This window comes from Zea mays, chromosome 3, assembly GCF_902167145.1.
Source record: "Zea mays cultivar B73 chromosome 3, Zm-B73-REFERENCE-NAM-5.0, whole genome shotgun sequence".
Classification (NCBI taxonomy): Eukaryota; Viridiplantae; Streptophyta; class Magnoliopsida; order Poales; family Poaceae; genus Zea; species Zea mays.
Genome location: NC_050098.1, coordinates 144,772,213 through 144,784,273, shown reverse-complemented (window position 1 = coordinate 144,784,273; position 12,061 = coordinate 144,772,213). Strand labels below are relative to the sequence as shown.

General features: G+C 45.9%; 2 protein-coding genes across 4 annotated transcripts; one reads left to right on the top strand and one right to left on the bottom strand.

Annotated features, from left to right (window-relative positions):
* The first annotated feature begins 336 nt into the window (after positions 1 to 336).
* LOC100193113 (uncharacterized) lies at positions 337 to 1,419 on the top strand. Its single transcript, NM_001138275.1, has one exon. It carries the CDS (start codon positions 498 to 500, stop codon positions 1,134 to 1,136), a length of 639 nt encoding a protein of 212 aa, NP_001131747.1. The 5' UTR covers positions 337 to 497; the 3' UTR covers positions 1,137 to 1,419.
* A 3,246-nt stretch (positions 1,420 to 4,665) lies between these two features.
* Positions 4,666 to 10,496, bottom strand: LOC103650673 (transcription factor LHW). Of its 3 annotated transcripts, none has more exons than XR_002268097.3 (10): positions 9,861 to 10,469; positions 9,190 to 9,336; positions 8,980 to 9,067; positions 8,456 to 8,497; positions 8,312 to 8,371; positions 6,217 to 7,932; positions 5,981 to 6,077; positions 5,560 to 5,697; positions 5,352 to 5,477; positions 4,666 to 5,164 (listed from the first exon to the last, which is right to left on the bottom strand). XR_002268097.3 is itself a non-coding variant. In XM_008676231.2 (10 exons), the coding sequence occupies exons 1-10, from the start codon at positions 9,950 to 9,952 to the stop codon at positions 5,009 to 5,011; spliced, it is 2,667 nt and encodes an 888-aa protein (XP_008674453.1). In that variant the 5' UTR covers positions 9,953 to 10,496; the 3' UTR covers positions 4,666 to 5,008. The 3 variants fall into 3 exon arrangements, 2 of the variants coding, with proteins under 2 accessions (XP_008674453.1, XP_008674454.1); XM_008676231.2 differs by having other exon boundaries at positions 5,981 to 6,082; positions 9,861 to 10,496; XM_008676232.4 differs by lacking the exon at positions 5,981 to 6,077 and having other exon boundaries at positions 9,861 to 10,465.
* Between the last annotated feature and the right edge of the window lie 1,565 nt (positions 10,497 to 12,061).

Genomic DNA, 12,061 nt, shown 5'->3' with positions numbered 1-12,061 from the left:
CGCCCGAAATGAGCCCGACACGTTTAAGCAATTTCGGGCCGGACCGTGGGCCGAGGGCTAGACCCATGGACCGGCCCGGCACGACCCGAAATTCAAACGGGCCGGGTCGACCCGAAATTCGAACAATACGGATCTTTTCGGGTTTAGACCGGGTGGCCCGAATGTACACCTATACGTACAACTGCTCTCTCTGTGGCCACTGCTGTACATACAATCGCAAATATATTATGACGTGTCTGCAAGTGCATCCTCACTGCTATGGGGCACACACGCTCTCTTTCGCTCTCTGTTAATTGACCAACTTTCTCTGTCATCCTCGTCTTCCCTCGCCACAAAACACCATCTGCTCTGCTCTCTCCCTCTGTCTTCCCTTCCTCCTTCCCAGGAACTCCATTGCACTATTTCCACCCCAAGAACACAGCACAGAGTCGGATCCGAATCCACAGGAGAGGCAGAAGCACAACTCACTCCCCACTCCCTCCACCCATCAGCTAGCCATGGGCAAGGACTGCGGCAAACACGGCGACGACGACCTCCGGCGCTCGTGCAGGCGCCTGCTAGCCACCATCGTGGTCCTCGCGCTGACCGTGGGCGTCGTCGCGCTGATCGTCTACCTGGTGCTCCGCCCCACGCACCCGCGCTTCTACCTGCAGGACGCGTCGCTCCGGCAGCTGGACCTCTCCAACGCCACCACCAGCACCAGCACCCTGCTCTCCACCGCGATCCAGGTGACGCTAGCGTCGCGCAACCCGAACGAGCGCGTCGGGGTCTACTACGACCGCCTCGACGTGTACGCGTCGTACAAGTACCAGCAGCTCACGGTGGCGGCGTCGCTGCCGCCCGCGTACCAGGGCCACGGCGACGTCGGCGTCTGGTCGCCGGTGCTGGCCGGTCCCAACGTGCCCCTCGCGCCCTACCTCGCCGACGCGCTCCGCCAGGACTGCCAGGCGGGGTACCTCGTCCTCCAGGTCAAGGTCGACGGCCGCGTCCGCTGGAAGGTCGGCAGCTGGGTCTCGAACCACTACCACCTCTTCGTCACCTGCCCGGCCTTCCTCGTCACCGCCGGTGGCAACGGCGCGCCCGGGGCCGCCGGGTTCAGGTTCCAGACCACCACCTACTGCCACGTCGAGGTCTAGGTCTAGCCGGCCTCTTGCCTGTCTGTGCTGCTGTGTCGTCCGTACTCCGTATACAAACAGAGGCCGCCGCCTGCGAAGGAAACAGAGAGACAAAGGCCTGCCTTGCGCCATGTATCATGGGATGGCTGCCTGTCTCCCTCGCTCTCTCTAAGCTAGCTGCACTGCCTGCATGCTGCTGGTGTGCATGTTAGTGCTGCAGTGATGCGGATGTAAAGGATGGTAAAAAATTTCTGCTTTTCTTCTTCTTTTCAGTAAGGTTCTCCTTTAACGTACGATCAATTACAGTCGCTGTCTTCGTCGTCCCATTAATTAGCTCGTTGTAGCGTCTTTTTAGATGATCAATTACAGTTGAAGGGGTAGTAGTAATTTCTATGTCCAGCCGTTTCAGTGAGACTACTTTCAACACAGAGAAAACCGATTGTACCTTTGCCTGTCTCTCTTAATTAAGTCTTATAACTGATTTGGTGACCAGGGAATTGAATAGAAATGAAATTTCTCTCCTATGAATCCCCTTCAATTCTCCGTCACCAACAAGTCTTAGAGCTAGTTTAGATACTCAAATTTTCTTCAAGATTGAATAGAAAATTAGTTCATTTCTATACCAATCACCTCCAATCCCGAAAAGTATTTAAGGTTCTCAAATTAGCCCTTAATATTGCGGCCGAACCATGTGAGGACACTGCTAGTTTCATCTGATCATGGGACGCAAGCGCGTGATCTAGAGTTCTGGAGTTTCGTTGGGGGCTGCCGGGCTGGGGCCTGGGACAAGGAGTTTGGTGGCAACTATAGCCACCTCTAACTGAGTTGAAGGCGGGATTTTGTGGGGAAGCCGGAGACCCGAGAGTACACCAACTCATGCATGGGGGGACTCCTCCGCTGGGACGCCAAAGCGGCGGTTGATCGCTCAACAGTCAACACCCATCTAATGACAGTTTCGGTTACGAGTTAGGTGATGTCGTTTTCAAAATTGACATAATCTATAGTATTAAATATAATACAATATATATTTTAAAATTTTATTCTATAATATTTAGGTATCTAATTTCATCATTCATAGAGACTTGATAATAGAGAGTCACATCCTTATAAAAAAAAGGGAAAACCCCGTTTGTTCTCTCCTACTTTTTATAAACATCGTTCGGACAGCACTGCCGTTGCCATCGCCAGTATTTATTAGTTGAGAGAAAATTGATAATGGATTATGAATAAGTATAGAAAACGATATTTTATGGTTGTAGTAGGGTATATAAGAAAAAATTATGGTGTGAGAGAGATAAAAATAGGGGTGGAATCTGGATGACATAAAAAATAGGGGTGTGAGAGAGATAAAAATAGGGGTAGAATATATGGTGAAATTTAGAGAAAACCGTTGCAAACCATCTTAATGGCTTTTGAATCTTATAATTGATGATGCATGCACCCAAACTGCAACCAAACGGCCCCTGGTCCCTGAGCATTGAATGCAAATTTTGGCGCCCTGAATCCCATCCATCTCATCAAATAGAGCATTATCTGGTGGCTTCATTTTTCATCCAATGCAGTCCCCCCACCATCTCTATCTAGTATCTCTCTATTTTCTTGCAAAGAGACCCTTGCCACACTCGAACGGTCATCATCTTCTATCTTCAATCACTACAAGACCTGTGTGCTGATACCCGTCGACGTGAGGTAGGGCCGCCCGGTGCCGCTCCCGCTCGCTTATGCTGCGCCACCCAAGCCTGTCGTTGCTGCACCGGCCCTAACCACCATTAGTAACTCAGCTATTCATTCATGAAATATTTTTTTTTGCCGCTCAACCATGAGAAGACTTAAAATTCATAGCTCAATTATTGTTGAAATTTAATTGTTTATAGCTAAATTATTATTTAAAAGTGTACAAAGAGTAAAAAAACCCACGAGTGACCCGAACCCATCAGGTTTTCGAGTGCAGGTTTGGAGTTGCACCCAAGGGTGTGACCACGAGCAGGTTTAGGTAGATTTTACATGTGCAATCGTGGGCAGATTTTTGCTCCACCCGACCCGACAACGACCTATTGATGTCGGTGTTTGGTACTGACGACACACTACGGGGTATACCATTTAGTGCTTTTGGGAGAATGACGAGATCGATCACAACTTGATGGTCTGTGCAGTGCACAAGGAAACACGAAGGATTATACAGGTTCGGGTCGCTTGGCGTAATACCCTACATCTTGTGAGTTGATGGATGTGTATTACTCGGTGGTCGCGATTACAGGGAGTTCTTGAGGTAGAAGATGGCCATGCTGCTGAATGGCGTCTCCTGTTTTCGTAGGGGCCCCTCCTCCGTCTTATTCCTGACAGAAGATGAGTTACACACACCACGCGATACACATTCTCAGTCTGCCCGCCTTTGCTGGAGTCATGCTGACTTTCCTTGAGGTCAGCGAGTCGTCAGGAGATTCACACATTCTCTGCATGCGCGAAACGCGGTCCAAAAGTCTTCACGCCCACGCTTCTGTCTTCCTCGTCCGCTTTCCGTTGCGCCCGACTAAAAACTCCTGAAGGCTGTGCGCCCGGCCAACTGGGGACCTTTCAGGCAGCCCACAGAACATAACCAAACTGTGGTGATTCAGGGGATATCTATCCCCCACAATTGCCATCCCTAACCACCATTGTTGTGTCGTCCCCGCCCGCCTATGTGTGCCGTTGCTGCCCCCACCACCCTATAGTGAATGTACAGTTTCAGTAACCACTCCTTGGGTGAACGTTGGGTTTAGGATTTAGTGAATGTGCAGTTTCATGATTGTGCAGCTTTGGTGAATATGCAGTTTCAGCGAATGTGTCAATGAACTTGAGGTAAGTGAAGGCGAACGACCGTCGTCGCCTATGGCTTGGACCTAAATAAAGTTCCCCTCAACCCCCTCGCTCAGATCCCTTGCGATATGGGAGTCTGGGACTGAGTTAGGACTAGGGTTTCTCAACTTTGGCCCTATGTTGCGTTCATACGATGCGAATTTGATCTGCTGTGCGATTCAGACAATGATTTTGCACTTCATTCTGACGGATCTATGGCCAATTTGGGGAATCCCCTTCTGTGTACGAATTAGTGTTTCTGTGTTCTTTGATCTGAATTTTCTATCTACTGTGTGGCTCAGCCAGTGCTAATTTGACCGATTCACGGTTTGTTGAGAGGGTTTTGATCAGGGTTTCAACCCTAATCTTCTCGAGGTTCTGTGATCTGTGATTAGGACTTGGGATCTATTATCTCGAGCCCTCTCCCCGATTCTTGATGAGTTGGAATTTAGGGTTCTACCTAAAGCCCTCAGTGTTGTTCAATTTGAAACTAAGGGTTAGGATTTCTATCCCGAAGCCTCTCTGTTCTTGCCATTTCTTCTAATTTGGGGATTGGGGTTTGTGTTTCTGTACCGAATCCCTTTCCGTTCTTCTTTCTTCCAATTTCGAAACTAGGGTTAGCGTTACCTAACCCGAACTCCTTTCCGTTTGATTTGGGAATTTCGGTTAGGGGTACCCCGACCATTCAAAACAGAGAACTCCGAGTTCGAGTCAGTACCAAAACAAGGCCTACAATTCAACTCAGAATTTCCATTCAGCAGCAGAACATAACAAAATTCACTCACTAATATGCAGACTAACAAAAGGCTAAAGCATCAGCAACAAACATAAACTAAGATTACAGTCAAAACGTCGATCATCCGGCGAACCAACTATCCATGTCGATGTTCCCGTCTACTGTTAGGCTTTCCGAATGCACACTGCAGGGACGATGCACCGCATGTCACGAGATTCCAGCTCGTCCTGGGTTGGCAATGCTAGTCATGGCAGAAGTGGGTGGACCTCCCCCCGCTCTTAGCATTTCAAAGATGCATCCTGTTATCTTTGTGCTGGCTGGCTCACCTAAGATGACCTGTCGCAGGGATTATGGGATACTGCACAATCCCAAGAGGCATTTTTATGTTGTTATTAGAATTCTCTCCTGCTCCACAACTCGGTTCCAGCATGCGCATTAGGGAAAGGAAGATTTCCATTCTAGTCACATTTCTGTTGGCCTGCATAATAAACAAAGTAAAACAAGAACGTCCATAAAGCAGACAGTTGAGTTGAGGAAGCAAAAAAAAATCTACTCATGAAAGATAACACACACACAAACTATAACATGCTATAAGGGAAAACTACTCTAGCCTTCTGAGTACTCAACCAACCTAGAGAACCTTCATAATGCACTGAACTGCTTACCTCAACAGTGAACCGTGCCCAGATTTTATTTTTGCGTGCTTCCATAACGCCCCTTAAGATGGTTAATCCTAGTCCTTTAATGAAGTCAGCTATCTCCAAGAAGATACCTCTATCCTCACAAAGCATCTACAGAGGCAACACCATCAGAAATATGCATGCGTTGGCAATAAAAAGAGTTGAAAGAACCAGCAATAGCAGAATCATTTACCTCCACAAGCATCTGACGAGGCCGCTCGAGATCCTCGACAATGATTGGGCACGTCATAGATCGACTACCAACATCCAAGGCCCAAGTTGCACCACCTTCGAAGTAGTCTTTGAGTGGACCATTCTCACCACCAAGAATCTGTTTGGAGTTTACCCATAGCCACACAACGCATTGCATGAGGTTAGTAACTATTACCTTCTCAAAAAGGCTGCAAATTACTCCCTCCGTCCCAAGATATAAGGCGTAACCACTTTTTATTCTTGTCCCACAATATAAGGCGTGCTCTCTCTATGCATACGTATATCGATGCAGTGGTATAGAGACAATTAAATGCATTTCTTGGTCTTTGAACCAGAGGTGGTTACGCCTTATATCCTGGGACGGAGGGAGTAGATGACAAAATTAATAAGTGCATGCATACATCAGATTTGTTTGAGTCCTTGAGGTTATCTGCATGCTTTGTCACACTTTGCAAGAAAAGCATGTGCTTAATGGTCTTCTCCAGTAATGCATCAATACTACACTGTTGACAAAAAATGCTGTGAGACTAACAGTCATCGTACAAGTGTATGAAGTTTGAAACAAGTGCAATTGAACATTAAATAACCCTAAATTACTAAAACACGTTTGAAATGCGTGAGTAGAAGAAGAGGATACCTTTGCCCCATTAGGTACGAGTTCCCGGAGCTCCTTTATACGATCCTGAATAAGCTGGCGGTCCTTTGGTCGTGGCTTAGGATTCTCTCCTGGTCGAGACCTCTTTCGACTTGCCTTGCTTGACATATCAACGCCCTTACTGTTTGAGGCTGAGGCACTTTCACATTTCATGTTCTGTCCGTTCTCTATCCAGAGGCGTATCTGAGACTTCTGTATTGCATTATTTTGAGAAAGACAGCCATCCTCTGCCTTTTCTTGGAAAGATGACTGTTTGACAAAATTTGAAACGGCTAACTCATTCTTGATTAGCAAAGGTGAAGATGATTCGGACTGCTTTGGTTCTTTTAAGCGACAATACGAAGTGGTAGGAATATCTGCCGCTGAAGTCTTGCAAGAAGTACTGTCACCAGAGATCTGCTTGCCACCAGGATTGACATTGGAGACAACCGCATCCAAAAGTTGGTCGGTATCGGTTAGTGAGAAGATCCCAGAATAAGGGAACTTGTCATCCACTGAATTGAAAGATGAAGAGGAACCAAGACGAACAGAGGATTCAGGTACATCTCTATTTGAATTCTCGGGTTTTGCAGCTTTACAGGTAAGATCATTATCCACATTGCGGCACAAATGATGAACTTCAGAATCAAACATGTCAAACAAATCACTTTCTGCAGCAGCATCCATACGAAGCGGAGGTGATCTCTCATTAGATATGTCTGGGAGCCTGCGGCTATCCATATTCTTGACAGCTTTAACAATTGCACCAGTAGGGGCATGCACTTCATTGGGTTTTTTTGGGCTAATAAGATCTGAGCTACTCATATTATTCTCTTGAGAAATGACTGTTTTCAGGCCACCAGAAACCTGAATATCAGAGCCAGATGACAGAGCAGCAGAAGTTTCGCATGTCTCTCTCTTTGGAGACTCTGTTTTCCTAACACATTGGGTAGATTGGGGCATTTTGTATGAAATAGTTGGTCTGTGCCCTGACATCTCAGAAGTAGAACTGCATCTTTGGTCTAAAATTTGATTTGCTGTGCTGCCATACAGGTTACCCTTGAATACCATAGTACCTTCTGGGAGAAAATCAAAACCCCCATGACCATTAACAAAACCTGGCACCTGGCCTTTGCCATGCACTAAAACCATGTTTGTGTTGTCATTGAACAAAGGGTGACGGTATGCAAGAGATTTCAAGAGAACATTTCTGAGATCTGATGGTTCTCCAGTGTTTCCTTGTTCTAACTGTTGACTGTTGGTCATCCATGGATGTCTTTCCATTGATGCTGAGATCGACGAGATAAAACCAGAGCTCACAACACTACTTTGGGTGTTACTCTCAACTCTCCTGTCACAGTAAGGGTTTTGCAGTCTGAACCTCATGTCAGGGGCATATAGAATGTGTTCTTTACCCACTTGAGCATTTCTCTGTGCAACCATGAGCATTGAAGCATTACTGCCCATGTTTGTCAATATACTACTAGACACAGTTGTGCCATCAGGACCATAACACTGTTGATATGACATTGGGGATCCACTAAAAAACTTTGAGCGCGTATCTGCAGGGTATATACTTGTGGGACCATTCAAAGGGTGTGACTGAACTTTAGGGTTCAAATCGTTTTTAACAGATGACGATGAAGCCATACTCGACCGATTGTTCAGCTGAGAACACAGCTTCTTATACTGGAGCACAAGGTTGGTATTTTCCACTACCTGCCAAAAAATAAGCATTCATAAGCTCTAACATGTCATAAGCATGGTTAGTAGAGTTAGCATAAAGAGATATCTGAGAATCTTTTTTTTCTTATTTCTTTCACAGCAATCCTAAATGCAAAAATAGAGCACAATTATCACATGTTTTTCTTTTCAGGGGTCCGCTACTGTCCACAAAAAGGTTTTGTCTCCTCAGACCTGACCACAATATAGTGTATATACGGAGATCAAGGGAACAGAACATTTGACCAGTCAACAATGTAGCACAGTCATAAAGTAGTATGTCATGGCTCATATAATAATGACAGAACAACTTCAATACATGTAGAATGATAGATACTATATAGTAATCCCAGTTACTAAAGCATGGATATCTTACCACACTTGTAGCGCCTAGCTGCAGTACACCTCGTGGTAACACGGGAATAATTGCAATAGTCTGCACACAATAACTTATTAAGAGCACAGAAGCAAACATTGTGTCAGTGAATAATCCAGCATGCAAGGAAAAAATCGTACTAACCTGAATGCCAGCTGCAAACTGATGATTCATCTCAGCAACAACCTATTGATAAGAACATAATCAGCTTGATGTTTCATCACAGAAACTCATATAACAATTTAAAATCCCCCAAACAAAGAAAACATTTCTGCTTAGATAATAAGTAAGCAAGACCCCAAAGGTAATGAAGAAATTCTCATCACACGTAGATGAATAAAGGGAAATGCCATCACGGTTGACTTCAGCTCAAGGGCAAACCATACAAACAAGAAACTTGAAAGATGTCTCCACTTATTTCGCATGTCTATTTGTGTGGTTTCACAGCTAGCTTATCACAATGACAACTTGTTCAGAGAATAATAGACCAAACTCACTACATGCTGAAGTTTCAAGACGTAGGCCAAAATAGCCCCACAAGGACTTCTGCAGTGGCATAAATCCCTTGGCACCAGACTTTAAATAAGGTGACAGCAAAATGGACCACGGAAAACTTAAATTGGGCTACATTTATATCAGTTCACAAGGGAAGGGAGAAGGAATTGCACCTCCGGTCTGAGATTGTGATCACTGGCAGTGGCAGGATCATGGACAATCCATTGATGATTTCCAGTGAAAGCAGCACGGCCAATGGTACTGAAGAATACAAGCACAGCATACATACATACATACATCAGCAAAGTTTGAACTTCTCCAACAACGCCGAAGCACTTATTAGCTATGAACACTGTAACAAGCAAAACAAAATTCCTGCTTACCCTTCACCAATAACATGAATTTGTGAGGCCATAACCTTCCCAACAAGCGTGCACACACTGGTGCCCGGCTCACACCCAGCTTCAGGAGCATCAGATCCGGTATAGCATGAGGCGTGGCCGCAGGAACCGTCCTCCCACACCAAATGCCTGCACGTCACCAAGGAGAAGACACAAATCAGCAAAGAACAGCTGAATTCGTGCACTAATCGCATCACGAAGCTGAACGCGCAGCACATTAGCTTTACATAGAAATGCAAGCGCATTTCACCCGTTTCCCGCCCTTGTACACCCCCAAGAACTCACAGACGTTAGCGCGAACTCAGTGGGTAGGTAGGTACTCATGCCACTAAAATTTACAGCGGCACCAAAAGTTGCATACACTAGTAAAGAGCTCCCATATTGGGAAGGATGTCCAGGAATATGCCCATCCGAATGTTCCCGCGCGCGCTTCGCTTGTCTACCAGGAAAATCTAGCTGAAACGTAATGCGCAGCGAAACTCCAAACCCCAGACCAGGGGAGCGAAAAGATGCACAACGTTTCGAAAACGAATGGGATGGGATTTCTTCGCAAATCGGGCTGCAGGAGAAGCATAAGATCCAAAGGAAAAAAAAAACAGGAGAGAAAGATAAACACAAACAGTAGGAGGAAGGAGGGGTGGGGATTAGCTTACACAGGGTCGGCGGCGCCGATGGCCTTCCAGAAGACGGCGTAGGACCAGCCGACCTCCTCGCAGAGCCGGCGCAGCGCGTCCCCAACCGCCATCCTGGCGACGCAGGGGGGAGTGGGAGAGAGAACCCTAGCTCCTCCGCGGGCCGCCGCCTGCAGCCCCGGGCCCCGCTCTCTCTGGCCTGGAACTGGAACAGGACGTGCGAGCAACCCAACAAGGCAACAAGCAAAGACGGGCGGCGAGCGCCCTCACTAGGCGGCGCGGTGGCTCGCTTGCCCGGCCTGCTTCGCGCGGAGCCCGCCGGCGCTCCTCGTCCTCACGCTTCCCCTCGCCGCCGGCGCGCAGGCGCCCATCAGGGGGGCGGGCCCACTCCCAGCCCCCAGCAGGCGGGTCCCAGCGTCAGCGTCCGCGGGGGCGCGCGCTTCGCTTCACGCGGCGGTGGCGAGCGAGCCTGCCTGCCAACCCCAGTGCTGGGGCTCCGGGGGATGAAGCTGGACCTGCTGCCGCGGACTGCGGCTCGTCAATGTCCTGGTGCGTCTTCCTCCTTTTGGCTTTGCTGGCTTTGGCTTGTTTGGGAGGGTTCTCACTTCTCTTCTCGGGTTTGGGTGTCTACTAGTCTGTTTTGGCTTTCTCCTCGTTGCTTTGCTGTGCTCGCCCTTGGGCGTTTTCTTTTCTTCTTTTTTCCTCCTTCCCGACTCCCGAGGCACGTATCATTCTCTCCACGACGGGTAAAATCGTGATACCTATGTTTAAGCCCCATCATTCGTTAGAAGTCTAACGCACTAGTTCGATTTTCTAAATATAAAATACGGCTAAAAGATTGCTTGATATAACTACGAAATCATGAATTATCAATGTAGCTTGTATTTTTTTTAATTAGTCTCTTAAGGTAGATTTAGTTAAGAGTCAATTAAAATAGAGAAGATACATTCTAGTTTTTGAAAATTGAGTTGTTCTATTCTCCGTTTGGCAAGTAGAACGGAATCACTCTATTTTTTGTTTGATTAAAAAGTAGAATAGAGTGGAGCCGTTCTGTTCTTTGTTTGGTTGGAGAGTTATATGAGTATAGAGGAGAGCGTTCGCGTCCAAGAGAGCGCTCGCATCCAACTATTTTGGTGGAGCGCTCTAACTATTTATAGTAAATTTTTATATGGAGACTATAGGAATCGCTTCGCTCTTTTTTTGTTGGAAATCAAACATCAAAAACTAGAATGAAACTGTTTCATTCTTCTCCACTCGCCAACCAAACCCATCCTTAGAGATCCCTCGAGAGACCTCATATTAAATGGAGTTGTATATGCCCTTAATTAAATGGGGGTTGTATATGCCCTTAGTGCCGTTCAACATTAAGAGGAGTTTTTTTTACTTGACATGTCTATTTTACACCGACAAAACAGGAAATTTGGTACTGGTCTTCGCAAAATTAACATCCTCGTAGTAGGCTTCAGAAAATCACCATTCGTTAAAATGGACTCTTTGCATCTCCTGCCATTCCATGTAATTGTTTATGGTCTGATTCAGAGTTTTTAGAACATGTCTGCAATTAGGAAGGCTTATAGATAGTTGAGACGCATGGTGGTAAGTAAAGGATTAAAGTTTTAAGTGAGGGTGGAATATATCTGTTTTTAGGCTTGAAAATCGAAGAGACTAAAACTGTCTACATCAAATCTCTATTATATAAAACATCAGTTTCACTAAGAAAAGGTAGACTTGAAATGTTTGAGCAAAATGTGGATGATGGTGCTGCTATTCTTATATTAGAACATTCTCAATGCACGGTTTCCATCACAATATTTCCAAGGCTGTCATATTAACATTTGTATAAGTAATAGTGTATCCAGAGTTTCATCCACATAAAAATCTCGCATCTCCTATAAAACTTTCTTATATCTCTCTTTATTAAATTTTATTTCATGTTATCATGTTTGCTTATGTAGTTATGTGGCATGTCATTAAATAAAAAATAAAACTCTCAAGAGCACAAACACTACTTTTCGTTCTGAATTAAAACCAATCGTTTAGACTTCCGCAGCTACAACATATAAAGATAAAAAAAATAATAAAGAAGACAGTACAGATTAAAGACAAGTGCTTTGGCCGAAACGCCTTATTAGTTTTCATACGCGTGCCAGCTTACCATTCAGTTGGATGGTCCAAGGTAGAGGTATAGTCCAAAGTAGATGGTACACAAGCGAGTGAGATGA

Bases quoted from the DNA above. Each gene is read 5' to 3' on its own strand.
- LOC100193113 (NM_001138275.1), top strand. From the start codon at position 498: ATGGGCAAGGACTGCGGCAAACACGGCGACGACGACCTCCGGCGCTCG.
- LOC103650673 (XM_008676231.2), bottom strand. From the start codon at position 9,952: ATGGCGGTTGGGGACGCGCTGCGCCGGCTCTGCGAGGAGGTCGGCTGG. The intron at 9,337-9,860 runs GTAAGCTAATCC...GGTGACGTGCAG, and splicing joins ATCGGCGCCGCCGACCCTGT to GCATTTGGTGTGGGAGGACG. The intron at 6,083-6,216 runs GTATCCTCTTCT...TTTTGTCAACAG, and splicing joins TCGTACCTAATGGGGCAAAG to TGTAGTATTGATGCATTACT.